Source organism: Anser anser (genome assembly GCF_964211835.1).
Source record: "Anser anser genome assembly, chromosome: 7".
Lineage (NCBI taxonomy): Eukaryota > Metazoa > Chordata > Aves > Anseriformes > Anatidae > Anser > Anser anser.
The window spans coordinates 20,647,545-20,664,621 of NC_139727.1; the positions used below are offsets into that span (position 1 = coordinate 20,647,545).

The following is a 17,077-nucleotide window of genomic DNA, read 5'->3' on the forward strand; positions in this document are numbered from 1 at the left end:
CATTGCCTTCTTGTCTGTGCCTTATGCTTAGAAACTTCATGTCTTGTTGATTCTGGCCATGTGACTGTTTCATAGTTGTTGTTTTTTTAAAAAATAGATTGTTTCTTCTCCTATCTAAAGCTGCTTAATGTCCTTGGGAAACAACTGGAAAAAGTCTCAGCATGTTTCACTGAGTACAACCTGGTCAGTCTTTCTGAAAGAGACAAAGGAGGAGATTTTTTTTTTTTTTTTCCATGAGCCTGAGGCAGTTCTCCCTAGACTCTCCCTGGATGCTAGGCCAGGTGTGCTGGCCACATGCTATCTCCTGCCTTATGGATTGCTGCTGTGGCTCTTTACAGCTCCTGTGTTTCCCCAGAGGTGCAGCACAGTGGCAGTGGGTGAAGTGATCACCATGTGGATGGAGTACATTTGTCTGCCTCTTGTTTACATAGCTTCAAATGCAGAAGTGCCATATAAATGCATCTACTTCTTATTTTATGCTTCATTACCAAAATGACTTTTAAATTGTCTAAATATTTAGTAGCTATTAGAAAAACAGCCAGATAAATCATGTTTTGAAGCCTAGGCCTGCTGTCAACATGTCCTCTTTGGCTTTTTAGCCACTGAAGATTTTTTTTATGCACAGGCCTGATTTATTTGTACTTCCTCCTCACCTTCGTCTCTTTGCTACCAATCCATATGTGGATCACATTGCAGAATTCATCAAGGCCAGGTAATAATCAGTAAAGAGCCACATCAAATAAAATCCTACCTTTTTTTTTCCCCCCAGCTGGTTAATTTTGCTTTCTGATTCAGACACTGAGGGGAATTTTTTTCCAGAGTCCCAGTAACTGTAGTTACTGGAGCAGCTCTTGTTAACCAGGGTTTGTCACATTTAAATGTTTACTGCTGTTAAATCAATTTTCTTTAGAGCATTAATTACAGTTATACCAGAAGTGTTATACCACTTTTTGCCCTGGTAATGGAGACCCATCCAGCATATTGGGACTGTCATACCAGTTGCACACCAGCTTGTGGCAGAATACCTGCATTCAACATCCTTCCCTAGACTAATGGTAGCTATAGAAGAGTTTGGGTTCTTTTTTTCCTCAGAAGAGGATGGAAAACCTAATTATTATCTTAATGTGCTAATTTTTTTTTTTGATCTCTAGATGAGACCTGCTAGAGCCAAGTTTGACTTTAAAGCGCAGACACTGAAGTGAGTATAGCTTGTTACTATCGCCTTTGGTGTTCTTCCTCTGCCTTTTCCCCTAGGATGCAGCATTTATGAAGTTTCATGCCATTGGATTTGAGTGTGTCTTTCCAGCAACTCAGTCAAAACAAAGCGTTCACAGTATGGCAGGTGAAAGTAATATGAATCTTGCAGGTCATAGCCTGTAATGGTCCTTCAGGAAAATGTCTTCTTTCTCAGTATCAGCAAGATAATTTAAACAGGTGCCTAGTTCTAATCATGTAGCTGGGCCTTTGACTCAGGATTTTCCTGATTCAGGACCTATAAGGGTACAGACTGGTCACTGCTCCCCTGATATCTGTGGATATACCAGCAGATGTTTCTAGTGGCATTGTACCTTCAAACCCTTTTGTGGTCCTTGTGATGAATCAAACAAGAACAAGAACCTTACTCTTTTTTTTTTTTTTTTTGGGGGGGGGGTGTGGAGCAGGGGGTTTATGGAGGGAAGGGAATGCTGCTGTGGAAAAAAAAACTATGAAAAGCATTTGCCTTTTCATGAACCTGGAGAGTCTCTCGTTTTAACATTGCTAAGGAGGGAAGAAAGAAAAGCAGATTTCAGTGAAGGAGCAGCTGTTTTTCTTCTCGGGTGCTAATGCCCTGGGATTGTTTTGTTTTATGTTCTATAGGTGATGATTTGTAATGATTTACACACCATCTTCCCAGGACCTGTAATAAAACTGAAGCAAATGTCAGGATTAACTGTTGTATCCCTAGAGGAGAACATACCAGAGTACCAGACAAAAATAAAGCAGAGCTTATGAAAATCATGGTAGGAAAGGCTGGGTTTTCTTGTGAGGACCCATGTAGTAGGTTTATAAGCCTAGAACAAGCTTCCCACGGTGGTTGTTCCTCAAGGTGCAGACATTGGTAATTTTAGCACTGAAGACTCTGGGTTGAAATCCCAGTTTTTAGGCCAGGTGAGGTCAGTGGTTGTACAACCACTGGCTGACCATAAGCATAATATTTACAGGATCAACGTTTGTGTGTGAGAGAGGTCATCTAATCAGCAAACTAGTTTCCATTAAAATCATGTGTCCTTTTCAAAGGCTCTTGTGTAATGCCCATTTTCAAAACAGGAATTGAGCACAACTTTCAGTCCTTCCATATCCAACACAGAAACCAGCCAGTGGCATCTGTTGCTTGAGTTTGACCCCAATCCTGCTGGGAGGGTGAGTGGTCAGTAGGGCCATCATAGGTCTGCTTTTTTGACACGATCCCAAAGAACAAGAGAGTCCCTGCACATCGTGGTGTGAACAGGATAATAATTCTCAACATGTAGCTTTCACTTTTGTTGGAGCGTGATATATCAATAGGGCTGATGCAGATCTTGGTACCTACGAGTTGCTGGACAGATAACACATCTGATCTCCAGTGATATTCTGACAGAGTGCTTGTGTTGTTAACAGGGAACTTCCTCTGCAAAAAGGAGATATTGTTTACATTTACAAGCAGATTGACCAGAACTGGTATGAAGGTGAACACCATGGCAGAGTTGGCATCTTCCCACAATCATACATAGAGGTACCTGGAAACGTTCTCTTTTCTCACTCCCTTTCTCCAGTGACCACTTCATGAACTTTCTGCATGTGACTCACTTGATTTTGTTTGTTCATTCTAGCTCCTTCCACCAGCTGAGAAAGCTCAGCCCAAAAAGCCATCACCATTGCAAGTATTGGAATATGGAGATGCTATTGCTAAGTTCAACTTCAATGGGGATACCCAAGTGGAAATGTCCTTCAGAAAGGTGGGACTTCTGTTGTGCTGTTGAATTGAACCCAGACAAAAGTTTTTTTAATGCTAGTAACTTGAAATTTCCAAATGAAAGCTACAATAAGATTAAGTCTTCAGTGGTCTGATCCTCCACAGTGGAGATGCATACTGTCATATAAAAACGGTGATTTGACAAGAAGAAAGCTGTTTTCCCTGTCCTTCACGCTACAAGCTAAGTTATTCAGCACAGGCAGGCAAGGTTCTGTGGTGCTGAAGTGGCTGCCTAGATTTGACTGCAGTCAGAGAATAGGAACGGGTTGTGTAACGGCAGTTCAGAGCAGTCAGGCATATTTACAGAGAAATGCTATTTAATCTCTCAACCAACTCTAGTTTTTTTGATGATCAAATTAGATCTTATCAGCCTTCTTTTCATTATATGTGAAGGTGGTACTTGTAGTTTATATTAAGGGTCTGGAAGTCACTTCATTTGTCAGCAAAATATGAGAGAGCATAGAGACACCTAGTTTAAACTGCAGGCCAGCTCATACTCCCTGTACACCTCATACCCCTAAAGGTCTCACAGTCATTCAGTTTTTTTACCTGGCTTTAATACATACGGTCTTTGAAAACATGAGGTAAGTGTAACTGAGTCTGCAGGCAGCATGAAAGAACACCAGAAGATCTGCACCTCCTCCTTCTGTGAACTGAAAAGTATCATTCCCACCCAGAGGTTAGTGTAAGAACCGCATAATTCAGGAATAAGAGAGGCTCAGAGCCATAAATTATTTTAAACCAGCTGCAGCAAGTTTAAAAACGTAATCTGCTTTGGAATGATCATATGTTAATATATTGAAGTCAGAACTACATTGCCATTCTTTCAATAGGGTGAAAGGATCACATTGATTCGACGAGTGGATGAGAATTGGTATGAAGGAAGAATCTCTGGCACCAATCGTCAAGGCATCTTCCCTGTCACTTACGTGGAAGTACTCAAACGGCCAGTGGTCAAAAATGCCATTGATTATCCAGACCCACCTATGTCCCTCTCTCCTAACCGCAGCATGACAGCTTCACCACAGGTATTTGGACTGGCTGCAGGCAGTTGCTGCACCTTGTGGAACAGAGGGATATTGCCGTTGTTGTGCAGGAAACAATAGGTGGATAAAGATCTAGCTAACACTAGTAATCTGTGCATTAAAGCCCTTGTGTTCCCTGCAGTATGCTGAAACTGCAGGAAAAGGTGATGTTTCATTTACCAGAAAGGTTAATGAGTGGGTAATTTGGGGATTTGGAGGCTCAGCTTTTCTTCTCTGATCTGTAGGTTGAATTCAAGCCAGGGTGAAAGGGCTGTGGTTAATAGCCATCCGAATAAGTTTCAGTGCCAAAGATGGAATGACTTGGTGATCCAACCCCTCCTGAGTGGATGTTTGCAGACCTCCACTGTGATGAGTGGATTTTTTATTATGATTATTAAAAGGACATTATCATGGACTGTTACGTTCCATAGGAGCCGTTACTGTTGATCCCAGTCAGCTTGAATCATGCCATACCTTTACTCCAAAATGTTCCAGGTCAGGACCAAGGTTTTAGGAGACAGGGTCACGAGGGTGTCCTGTAGTATTTGCAACTGTTGCTAAATGAGCTCAGGTTTAGAGAGTGGACCTCTCTGGGATCTCTCATGGATTCGCTATAAACCATACTACAGTTCAAACTAGAAATCAAAAGGGGAGCAGATAACTGCATGGGGAATGTGGGAATCCCAGAATGTTTACCATGGAAAATGTGTCGGGGAGGCACTGAGTCTCTATATCCCTTTGTTTTGCTCTCATTCTGCAAATACTCATGCTTTTGAAGGTCAGCATACATGTCGAGGATGTGGCTGTGAGGTTCTGGTGCATCCCTTCTCTCACTCCGGGGACTGAAGTAAGGTCATTCTGAGGTTGAGACTGCAAGGAATGAAAGTGGAGAATTGGGATCAGGAGGAGGGGATGTACAGTACAGGACAGATGGGAAAGACAGCCATGACTCAAGCCTGGAGTCTGTCTGGATCGTCCCTAAAAGGAGTGGTTTTATTCTTGACTACTGTGTAAAGAGGAGAGGCTTTTTGCTTCTTTGGGGTTCCCTGTGAAAGTGGTCCCAGATGCATTTTTCTGTTTGAGCTTGGCAGAAGGTAAGAAGTATAAGGTCTTCCACAAGGCATTTTGTGTCTGGAATACTGGCAAAGACTGGGGAAGTGTATTTGGAGCACAGATGAGGACTGGACTCCGTGATTGGGGTAGCTGTGGACAGCACATTCTCTGACAGGGTGCACCTGTCCGTGGAAAACTTATGCACATGCTTAGTCACAGATCTGCTCTTCTCCATGCTCGCTCACTTTCCTTTTACTTTTGCTCAGTTGTTTCGAATTTTCCTTTCTTATTTTTGTTCATTTCTTTCTTTTTCTCTTCTGCTTTTGTCTCCTTCAAGTCTCCCAGCTCTGAGCTGCTCCATACACCAACTCCTCCGCCTTTGCCTTTCGCACGCCGCGCCTTATCTCCAGAGGTGCAGGCGGTCACATCCGAGTGGATTGCTCTGACCGTGGGAGTGTCTCCTAGCACCACTCCTGCCATAACTCCTCCATTGCCTCCTCCGCCTGAAGCCTCCCTCCCTCACACTGACTCTCTTGCGCCTTCTGCTGCAGCCAGCCCTTCCCCCTCGGTCAGCCTCCACCACTCTCATCTCTCGGGCTCCTCGACTCCCAGGTCCATTAAATCCCCATTGCCCTCTTATTCATCCAGGCCTCAGTCCTCCGCTCGCAGTTCCTATCAGGCCACTCCGCAGAGCGAAGAAAAGTTTGTTGGCTCCCCGTCTCCCAGCGTGAGCTACTCTAACTCCCCTCGCTGGGAAGGTGGGAGCCCTGAAAGCGTCCTCGCAGAGCAGCGTGGCACCCCTGGCAGCCAAGCCTGGCTCCAGAAGACCAGAGAGGGCAGCAGTAACCCCGAGCAGGGTTCCTATGCTGGTCCCAAGATCTCTGTTGAGCGCTGCCTGAAACCGTCCCAGCTAGACATGCGTGTGAGCCCAGAAAAGAGACCTCTGAGTTGCTCTGAGGACAACCAGTTGTGTCAGGAGCTAATGGCTATTGTGCAGGGAGGTAAAGCAGAGAAAAGAGGCATGAGGAAAGGTGATCTGGGAAAGTTTCAAAGCGGGGAAAAGAAGGTACTTTTCCTGCATGTGTGTGCGCTGCTCTGAATCCCTGATTTTACTGGTGTGTTGGGGTTTGTGCTGCTCTGCTGGCCACATAGAGCCAGTGGCTGCCACGTGTCCTTATGGTAACTGTAAGACCTTCATCCAGGATTTACCAGTGGCATTCACTGGACAGCAGGTCAAAAACTTTTAGAACAGGCCTCAGGAGTCGTGTAGTGAGAATTATTCTAGAATAGATAATAGCACAGGACTGACTCAATTGGTCGTGTCTAACAAGGTGACTGTCCCAGGCAGTGGCTATTATCAGATGTGTCATATCACAGAATCACAGAATGGTTTGGGTTGGAAGGGACCTTAAACATCGTCTAGTTCCAGCCCCCCTGCCATGGCAGGGACACCTCCCACTAAATCAGGTTGCTCAAAGCCCCATCCAACCTGGGTTGGATGAAAGTGTCACACAGGCCTCATGACCCTGTAATTCACCACATAGAATGCAGGCAATTATTTGATATTCAAAGATTTTCCAGTGTGCAATGGACCATTTTTGGTAATGGGATTTATTTCTTCCCCCTAAATGCAAGCACTTCTTATAAATGTCAGCCTGGCTTGTGGAATCACAAAAACTATTCCTTGCTGTGGAAGTACAGGATGGTTGATCCTGGAGTCTGTGGATTAGCGAGCTTTAGTTTTGGATGTGCAAGACTAAGTCAAGGAGGCTTGCTTCTTATCTGTGCTTTGAGTGGGATTTATTAACTTTGCATATCCAAAATGCTGTGACGTGGTCCAGCCCCAAATGGGAATTAGACCAAGTGTTATTTTCCCCCAAGAGTATTTAGGTGTGTTACAAGAAGGAACACAGGGGAAACCTCTAGTGGTTTCTACATCTTCTGCCCACAGTCTTGGTATAGATCTGCTTTACTTTGCAGCCCTCAGTTGGCTTGGTGTCCATTGTGGGCTACAGCCAGCCAAAATACGTTACAGCATCCCCATGCTACCTTGTACAGGAGTGGGAGTTTGGAGAGCTCAAAATCATAGTGTTATAAGTAGCTTCTTGAATGCAATGTGATAGTCTCCTTGGCATGCCCTATCTAGCCAATGTTAAATAATGAAGGACTGTGGTTTCCAAGATGACACATTTCACACTGGGAAATCTTAGGACGAATTGCTTGATTTCTGCTTGAATCATAACCAGAAGCATATTGAAAGCTGTGTAAAAACTATGCTGTTTACCATCTGGATGTATTTTTAGCAGCATTTTCTACAGGCATAACTTGCATGTTTAAAACAGAATGAGGTGGTGAGTTCAGACAAACCAACTAGGTAACTGCACCTGCCCTTGCATGGAGTTCAGTTTGCTGTGTGTGCATCAAATTTTACTGCATAGCAAATGCTCTTATCACTAGGAGTGATTGTGATAAGAGTGCGTGTGCCAAGCTGACCAACTTTTCTTTTCTTCAAAAGACTGCAGACTCAAAAGCATTCTCTTCATCTGCTCCTCTCTCTTCTTCTGCCCTCTCTTCCTCTACTGTCACAACACAGCCACCTCCCAGACTTACACGCAGAGTCAATAAGCCACAGGTAATCATCTTTGCTGATTACTCTTCCATTACTTAGAGTTGTTTCCATGCCACGACATTGTTTTGTCATATGCTTGTTCATCCATTCACTGATTCGACAGATATTTATCCTGCCATTTAAGTGAGCATTTTCATTTAAAAAATAGAAATAAAATAAAATATAATAATTTTAAACAATTTCCAGGCTGTGCAGAAGGACAGGTATGGGCAAAATCTTCAGCTGGTGCAAACCCACATAGCTTTGCAAGTCAATGGTTTTCTGCCAGTTTGCACCAGCTGACGATCTAATTTTCTGTTCCTTCAAAAGATTAACTCAGGACCTTTCAGTTCTTCAGCTGCTAATAGGTTCTGACCTTGCATTCCTACAGCTTGATTTCATTGCAAAGCAGTATCGGAGCTTTGTTAGCAGGAACAATATAATGTAAGGTACTTTGGTTCAGCTTTTGTTTAACCACATGAGATCAGGATTCAGAGTTTGAGTGTCTCAGAGCTGGGATAAGACATGCTCAGGTTGGTATCAGCTGGGCTGGGGACCTGTCCCAGCCCTCTCAGGTAGGATACCTGTAGTTCAGAGGTTCTCAGCTCAGCTGCTGAGAGCTATAGTCATCTTTAAAGAGGGGCACAGCAGCGTCTGTGCACTGTAACCAGCTCGGCCTCAGCACTGTGTGGTGGCTCTTCCCGGCTCCAGCAATGAGCAATGCCCTCCGCTCCTGGTGACTCGTCAGTCCTTCCATGCAGCTCCCACACGATGGCGATGTTTGAAACAAAATGCTCAGAATCAGCAAAAAATGGACTGAGGTTGGAGCAGTGGGTTTGGGGGCAGCAGTCGTGGCTTGATCAGTGAATCAAGCAGTTGCTCACACAGAATGAGCGTGGGAAAGAGTTGCCAATGATACTCATTTTCGTGACTGCTTTCTGAGAGAGAGATCCAGTTTTAACCCTGAAGCTCCCGTGTCCTTTACTCACCTCATTTCCCATGCTGGCTAGCATACACTTCTATTTTGGGTGTTACACCTGGATGTAACAGGACTCTGTGGCCTTTTTTTTTTTCTTGGAGTTGAAGTCAAGCCAAAATTTATGTTATGTGCCTTGACAATCGGCCCATTGTCAGTGTCAAGTTAAAATTGTTTGACAGTCAGTAATCTTGGCCTCCTTTCCAGCTCTGAGCCTACAGCTATTTAGGGAGCAGGAGTGGGATTTATATGTGCAAATGACTTTCCCGTCACCTGCATGGCCCATACAGAGGCTGATACCTTCAGCAGAACTGCTGCTAATCCCCTGGGAGCCTTCTCAAAAATCTGTTGTCTTTTCATTGATTTTAATCAAATGTGAAGAGCATTTAGTAGACATGGGAGCGAGCCACTGCAGACATTGGGAAGGCAGGGTTGTGCCCTCATGAGCAGCTGGATGAGGGTCCTGGCTTTGCCCTGGCAGTGTGAGGAGTCTTGGTCTGGGGACAGCCTGCTCCTTTCTGCTTGTGCAGAGGCATACAGGGAGGTGAGTAATTTCACTCACTTCATGCTGGCAAAAAGGAGAGGAGTGGGCAGAACAGGCCTGCTCAGACATCAGCACAGGCCAGCTATGCTGTGTTCATTACTTAGCACTGCCTCCAAGGTAAGCTTTTACCCCCACCCAGTGGTTTGCTGCTGCTGCACTGGTCCAGCACCACAAGGCTGGTTATCAAAGCCACAGCTGCACGTCCTGCAGCAGGCACTGGTACCTCATACCCACAGGAGATTCATTTTTCTGCTGTAGACAGAGCCTTTAGCTCCTGCTCTTGGGGCCAAGAAGTACTTGCATTAACTCTGACAGCCTTTAGGTCAGGCTGCTGTACACTGCAGCCTTTTCAGCGTCCTTTGTGAGAGCTCTTGGGCCAGCTTTCCCCTCACTCCCACCAGAGCTGGGGTTTGCCATGCACAGCAGTTTTCCTGAGCAGTCCTCCCTGCTCATGGTTCTCTGTCCACGTGCAGGAGCATCGCTGCTGCTGTGTGCCCGTCTCTGAAGGATGCCAATTTGTCTGCCTCCGTCTGTCTGTCTTGTCAGTCTGTTCTGCTTAGCTTTCTCTTTGGTCATGTGGTCCTTTTAACTCCCACCAGAAAAGGATTGGAAGACAACACATACACAAGAGCTGCAACAGGCAGACACACTGATGACACGGGATTCCGCTAGGAGCGTGGTGAAAGTACTGTTGAGTAGCCCCAGGATCTTTCTTCCTAACAGTAAACACCTGCCTTGGGACTTTTCTAAGCTCTTAACATGGAACATCCTTCTGGTATTCCCACAAACCTGTGGTGCTCCTTAGATCCATTCTCAGGCTCCATATGAGGTGGAAACAGTGGCCAGCTGTGCTTCAGAACTGGCTGTACTGCATATTTGTGTAGTCTAGAGACAGAGGCACTTACACATCTGCTTAGTCTTAACAAAGCACTTAGTGTGACTGAGAGGGTAGCACTTGGGTTGTCCTGATGGTTCGCGAATGCTTTGTCACTTGTAGGGCCCTCAGTTTAACTGCAGCAGCTGCAGGGCTGGCTCAGGTTTTGTTTGTTTGTTTGTTTGTTTTTTGGGGGGGGAACCTCTGTGTTTTGTGCTTCCAAGGTGCCAGGAAAGGGAATGTGGCCAAGTTACCGATGTTTGTAGGCTGTGCCTGCGGATATTACAGGTATAAGCCGGTACTATGGAGCATTCAGAAGTAGTGCTAATTTTTTAGCTCTCAAATAACTAATTTAACTCAGAGTTATTAATGCTTTTTAGAGAAAAGCTGGCCAGGGAGGTCACAAATAATCAATGAGAAATAGACCGTGTGGTCTTAGGGAGCTCATGGAGCAATTCCAGCTGTTAATGTATTAGTAAGGAGCAAGGAAGCGCTTTCTTGAATTAAAAAAAATCGTTCTTACAGCTGCCTCTCACCTCGGACTGGAAATTGGTTTTCCTAGCTACTTTACCACCTGGGTTAGGTCTGATCTCATCAAATTTGATGCATTATATTCAGTAGCTCTGCACAACATTAATTTTAAACTTCTAATTATTCTGTTAACCTTTCAGGGCTGATGATAGACAGGCAGAAATGACTTCCAGAAATTCTGTCATTATTTCAGGCTCCACAGTAAATTCTTTGAAGACAAATTCCACTGCAATTATCCCATCCAAATTACATTTTATTTTCTCTCTATAGAAATATGCATGGTAATGGGACATTGTGTCTTAGGGCAGTGATCCCAGATCCCAGCCCCAGGCAGCACAGCTGATTAAGGGGGCGTTGTTGTGGGGTTGGGTTGGCTCGGAGTGGGTCACAGTCCTTGAGAAAAGAGACAGCTCTCTTTGGAACCATGCCAAAGAGTATTAGAGGTCTGAGATGTGGTTCAGAGGAGCTTTGAGAAGGGGAAGTAGGCAGGGATGAGCTCATCACCCCACACTTATCCAAACTCCTTGAGCATGCTTGCGCTGAAGGTGTCACAAAACATCTTTATCCTCTGCTTCTGCTCAGTGCCAGGATGCCATGAGAAAGCAAGCCTTTCCCTAAGACTGTGGTGCAGCCACATCTTTGAGAGCACAGGATGACTGAAGGGCGCTGTTGAAGTAAAGAGGAGGAGGGAAAGCATACATTTGAGGCATTTGGAGTTTGGGTTGAGTATTATATTGAATGATCACAGAGGAAGGCAATGTTCTGTATCTTATCTGATCCGGTTTGCTAATCAGTACTGCACGGATTGTTAGAACTGCACTAGTTCAGGCATCCCATTTACTAGAGCACACGCACAGCATTCCCCTTGCTTTCAGTAGGTGTTCGAATATACAAAAGCATGCAAAACTAGGCTCTGGATATCTGTGTGACTTTCTCAGCGACAGTCCCCTTCCCCATAAAACCTCCACCCCCTTAAAGCCTAGTTTTCCTTGCTGTGCCCTAGGATGTGTGAGCTCCTGTGCAGAGGTGTGGCTGGAGAGGAAGACAGAGTCATAGGTGGTGGTGTTTGGAGCTGAGTTTTCAGTCAAAAACCTGGAGCTCTGCCTTGTTTGGGGAATTAACAGAGCACTTCGCATCCTTGTGTGGTACAAGCCAGAGTGATATTGATGATGGAGCTACGCTGCATTGTGCCTTTTGAGGACCTGAGCTGGTCTTTTTTTTTTCTTTTTTTTTTTTTTAAGAAGCAAGCAAGTTCTCTCCTGTGTCAAAGTCACTGAGGATTTTTCTAAAACCAGCAGCAGATTCCTCTCAGCGAGTTTGATGCACTCAAGCACGTGCTTCTGTCCTTGTTTTTCACCCCTACAGGAATGCAACGTGATGCTGTGTATCATTTCTGGTTGTAGCTGTGTCCACAATCTTCCAGCTCATTCTCTGAGTCCCTGCTCTAATCTTCTGTTCCACTGTCACCTTCCTCTTTGCAGCATCCTGTGTGCTGCATTACTGTAGCCCTAATGTCTTGTTTAAATGAAAGACCTTGTTTTCCAAAAAGAGTGGTGTTGGGGTGGGGAGGGGAGGAGTTGTTCATTTTCTTTTGTTGTCTGCACACCATTTATTTATTTATTTTGAATTCTGACCAGTATGACATCTGCTAAAATGTCTTCCTTATCATTTGCTTGGTGATCACACAGCCTTCCCACCATTCATTGAGAGCTGGACCAGATCTCACAGAGTCTGAAAAGAGCTATGTGGTAAGGCCACTGTTTAAATCAGATGTGTAGTCCTAGCCTCTTTTCACCCAGGCAGAAACATCTCAATAGAGTATAAAATGCCAGCACCATTTTTAGCTGCAAAGTAGGTACATTTTTATCTATTTACGTTGTTTTGTTTGCAACAGAAGCAGGGAATTTAGCACTTAGAAAAACTGACATAGTCAACAAGAAGTTGGGCTAATTGTGCTGCCAGTCCCTGGATATAAGCTAAATGAAGCCAAATGCATGAATGAAGCAGCCCACCTTACGGTCTTGAACTGACTTCATAGCATTTTTAATGATGCCACTGCAGAACTAATTGCAACCTCTCTTATGCTACTGCTTTTTAAAATATATGTATATGTATTTGTTACAAATCTTTAAACTAAATGCCAAATTCTTCTGTATCTTGCCTGTTTTTCCATGCTTACACCTGGATCCCTTCTGCACTCCACTACCTGGATGTTTACCTGGATCTACAACTTTTTTCTTTTTTTTTTTTTTTTAACTGGACTTGTGTGCTGCATCTGGAATGTCCCATCTCTTCCTGTCTATATTTTCCCCTCCCTCCCCCCTGTTGACTGTTCTTTGGGTGTTCTTGGATGTCAATGCTGCCTACCACGCAGGAAGCTGTTTGCAATGAGATCATAAACATTGCAGAAAAGTCTGTTCATTACTGCAGTACTATTTCTCAGCCTCTTGACTCTCGCCACAAGGTGACCTCTAATGACTATAAACCATCTCTCATCATTTCTCAGCAACCTCAAGCACAGCAGCAAGGAGCCAGCCCTGACAGAAGTCATACACCACGAGACATGTAAGTCCTTTTGGCTCCTGTCTCTTCCAGGAGCCTTGTCTCTCACTGGTAGTGAAGATGGGGTGGTGTGAAAGCTTCAGCGTCTCAGGGGTTACAGGGAAAGTGACAGCTTTTCTTTGAAGAACAAAAATAGCCACATGATCATAGTGAGAATTCTAAAACTGGGACCTTTGTGTCTGTATACCACCTGAAGCAATGACCTCATGATCCAAGACTGGGTCGCCTTTGGGCTCTTGATTCATGCTGCTTACAGAGGCTCTCTCACTGCCTTTGTATCTGAAGCTTGAGGTGAATTAGCATCCACTAGCTACACCTGGCTCATATGGCATGAATAATTATGTTCACCCCTTTTCTTAGCTTCTCACAGCACATTGAGCAGTCCCAACACCAGTCATCTCATGCGTTGTTGGGTAGGTCCAGAGAAGAGTAGTTGGTTTAATGATCTGAGAGACCGAGGCTGAGATCTTCAGTGCTCTCTGTAGGGTTTAAACCTGAAGCTGCCATTAATCTCGATGGTGTGTTTCAGCATTGGTTTTGAGAACAGTAACCTGCACTGTGCACTGGTGACTGAAGTTCACTGACAATTGGCTCCTAAAATGAGTCTTTACTTCCCCCAGCTTCTTCAAGCAGAATTGAAAGTCTCACATCAGCTTTATTTTCACTCCCCACAGCCAGGGGACCCAAGCATCCACCAAATTTGCCCAGAAATTTCTTAACAAAAGGATGTCAGGAAAATCCAACAGCTAACGTGTACTATTTTTCTGATTTCAGAGTTAGCTACCAAGCCCTCTACAGCTACACTCCTCAGAATGATGATGAGCTGGAACTGAGGGATGGTGATATTGTCGATGTCATGGAGAAATGTGATGATGGCTGGTTTGTGGGTGAGTGTGACACTTGCCAGGCAGCAGGGCTCTTTGAGAGGCAGATGAGTGATTTCGCAGAGCATCTAGAAGATGCTTTCATCTGAAGGATCAAAACAGGATGAAAAAAGATCAACTCAACTTTTTCAGTGATTTCTCATCTTTTTATGCCAAGAACATTAAAATTAGGCTGCAGGGTGATGGAACTTTATTTTCCTTGCTAGCTGTCTAGCTTTTCCTTTTTTTGCTTTCAATTTCTCCATTTCCCTTTTCCTCCCGATCCTCCTTGCTCACACAGATAGCAGAGCAGCAGAGGGAACCAAGGAAATCTGGATTTCTGGATCTTTTCCAAAGCTGAGGGAGCTATGACAAGTTACAGAAAGTGGCAAGTAGGGGACAGAGGGAACGCTTGTATGGGAGTTGCAGTCCCTGGAAACCCAGCCTCATTTGTAGATGTATATTTAGCAAAATCTAGCCCTGTATCTTCAAATAGTCTAAGTCTGGATAGTGCTATCCATCTCAGCAGTGCAAATCTAGGCTCATCCTTGGTTGTTGAGGAAGATTATCTCATCTGAACTGGTAGGAGTTTGGCTCCTAGACTATAGGCCCAGAAGCTTTCACCAGCATCTTATCCATTGTTAAAAGGAAAGACCAGAGATGATTATTAGCAGAACTAGTTCTGATCTCTTCTATACCAAAAGGCTCTTTGGCCCAGACTCCTATTTATTTTTAGAAAGCAATGCCTGGAAGCAGAAAGGGCTGCCATTTCAATGTTGTTAAACCCCTAAGTCTTCCTTGCATGGCTCTGTCTTACTCTGGCTTCCGTGTGTTTTATTTTGCTACAGGTACGTCCAGGAGAACAAGGCAATTCGGCACCTTCCCAGGCAACTACGTGAAGCTTCTGTACCTGTAAAGTAACAGCGATCCCACAGTGACAAAGATGGGGTTGTTTTCCAGATGATGTTTTTAATCAGCAATGAAAGAGACAATTTATGAATGTAATAGACAGGAGACAAAGTGTTAGGAGGATGTGGTTATGTGGTACAGTATTGAGTTGAATGTGCAGCCCTGCTTCCACTGATTCAGGGTATGATTTGTTTGCTGAAGAAGAGACAGTTTCTAGTTTACAGTGCTGCCTTTGTGTATTCTTCTCCCCTCCCCAGCAAGAGTTCTGGTGATAATCTTAATTTGTATGGAGTACTTTACCTCTGAGAAGGCTTCAGGGAAGCAAATGGTATAGGTTTTGTTTGTGTGTTGAGAAATGATAGTGCTTTTGGAAAGTACGCAGCCTGCAGCTGCTCCCTTTCACTGGCAAGGTTCAGGAAGGGCAGGCTTTCTGCCTTGCTGGAGACTTACTCTGCTCTGCCTTCCATTTCCACAGAAAACCTTTCCTTCATGTCATGCACCTTAAGAACCAGCACAGGCAGAGGATAGTTGGTATGGTTTAACTGCGGAGTTCTGTGTGGAAAAGGAGTTTGGGACTGGTAGTTTAAACCAGAGAGGTCAGCCAAAACTTACTGCAACTGCGCAAAAAGCCCAAACCCCTTCATATACGTAACATATTACCTACTTCTGCAGGGTTTTTTCTTTTGTGCAGGGTGTGTGTGTGCGAGTGTATTGTGTGCATCAAAACAAACTGAGTCATCTTTTCTAAAGAGAAATCAACCTGGTTTTGAAATTTATCTGCACAAAGACTAGAACCAATAAACAAAACGTCAGTGAGAGCAAATCCTGCTTCTGAGTCCTATGGCTGGTCGCTTTCTCGGCTTCTCCTGTCCTGTTGGTAGCCCTAGAGGATTTGAAGCATGCTCTTTGGGATGAAGACTTTGCTTTTTTCCTGGCATTAAATCTTAGAGGCGTTGATAAATCTGAGCAATGTGTCATTGAGGGTGCCTTTCTTTGGGGGTGGGAGGGAGGTGGTTGACAATGTTGATGCTAGATCTCCGATAAACACAAGCATTTTGGCCGCCTCTTAGTCAGACAAAAAAAGTCTAATCCATTTGGAAAGCTGTGTTTCCAACAGTTATTACCAGTTATAGAGATTTGTATTTCCTTGAGAAAAAAAACATGGCTTGCCTGTGTGCTTGCCTGTAAACCCACTAAGGATACTCTTTTGATAGACATTTTGTTATTAAGAAAAAGCATAAACAAAAAACCAGTTCTCTCAGACTCTGCTTCCTACAGTTACCATACAAATAGCAAAGGGTTAGATTGCTATTTTGTCATAAGCCGTATTTAATAATATAAAATGCCTATTTTTATGCTGATGCTTTTATACAGATTTATTAAGAGTAACTACAACTAACTGTTAGCACGACTTGCAATATGTTTTGATAAATTAGCCATGCTCCTGGGTATAAAATCAAGTAGGCTTGTCTTCCGCCTAGGTCAGCGGAAGAGAAGACTCGGTGTCTCAGAAGTTTGACTGTAAATATGTATATTTAACTTTGTACAGACAATGTACTTACCTTGTATAGAAAAATAATTTAAACACATTGAGTGAAGGGAGGAAAGAAAGGCAGTTGTGAAAGGTTGGGATTTTTTCCACTTTTATTTAAATGATGGAATTCCGTGTGTGTTCACATAGAGTTTTAGCACAAAATATCCACTATGAAGAGGTTTCAAATATGACACAAAGTACCACTGTTTTGTTTTTTTTTTTTCTACAGGAGATATCATTAATCCTGCATCTTATTTATGGGTTTGTTTTTCTGCTTTGGGTTTGTCCTCCAGTTATTTGCAGCAATATTTAGGCCTGTTGTTAAGATTGGATAACACCAAATGAACCTATCCAGCAAATTAACACGATGATACTGACTGTATATAACCTACTCATGTAAAGGTTTATTTCTGTTCTTGCTCTTGCCATTTTAAGTTGCGCACACACACGCGCGCACACACACACACCCCACAACTTATTTTTGTGTTGATTTTTGTTTCTTATTGCAGTGGATTACTATTTGATGATTAATAAATGGAAGTATTGAATTACTACTGTGTTTCTTGTACAGATTATTAAATAAAGCCTATTCCTGCTGTTCCTGTA

The 17,077-nt window shown here is 43.9% G+C and overlaps 1 protein-coding gene across 37 annotated transcripts in view; it reads left to right on the forward strand.

Moving 5' to 3' along the window:
• Positions 1 to 17,077, forward strand: part of SORBS1 (sorbin and SH3 domain containing 1) — a 120,858-nt gene extending 103,781 nt beyond the window's left edge. For 27 of the 37 annotated variants that reach the window (XM_083844906.1, XM_083844877.1, XM_083844905.1 and 24 more), the window contains 7 exons: positions 1,152 to 1,198; positions 2,638 to 2,752; positions 2,850 to 2,975; positions 3,826 to 4,020; positions 12,978 to 13,168; positions 13,940 to 14,052; positions 14,877 to 17,077. In XM_083844906.1, coding sequence (XP_083701032.1) covers positions 1,152 to 1,198; positions 2,638 to 2,752; positions 2,850 to 2,975; positions 3,826 to 4,020; positions 12,978 to 13,168; positions 13,940 to 14,052; positions 14,877 to 14,944 — 855 coding nt within the window. In that variant the 3' untranslated portion in view covers positions 14,945 to 17,077. Of the gene's footprint in view, positions 1 to 1,151; positions 1,199 to 2,637; positions 2,753 to 2,849; positions 2,976 to 3,825; positions 4,021 to 5,407; positions 6,137 to 7,585; positions 7,703 to 12,291; positions 12,352 to 12,977; positions 13,169 to 13,939; positions 14,053 to 14,876 lie in introns of all 37 variants that reach the window. The other 10 variants (XM_083844908.1, XM_083844901.1, XM_083844902.1 and 7 more) reach the window with 3 other exon arrangements.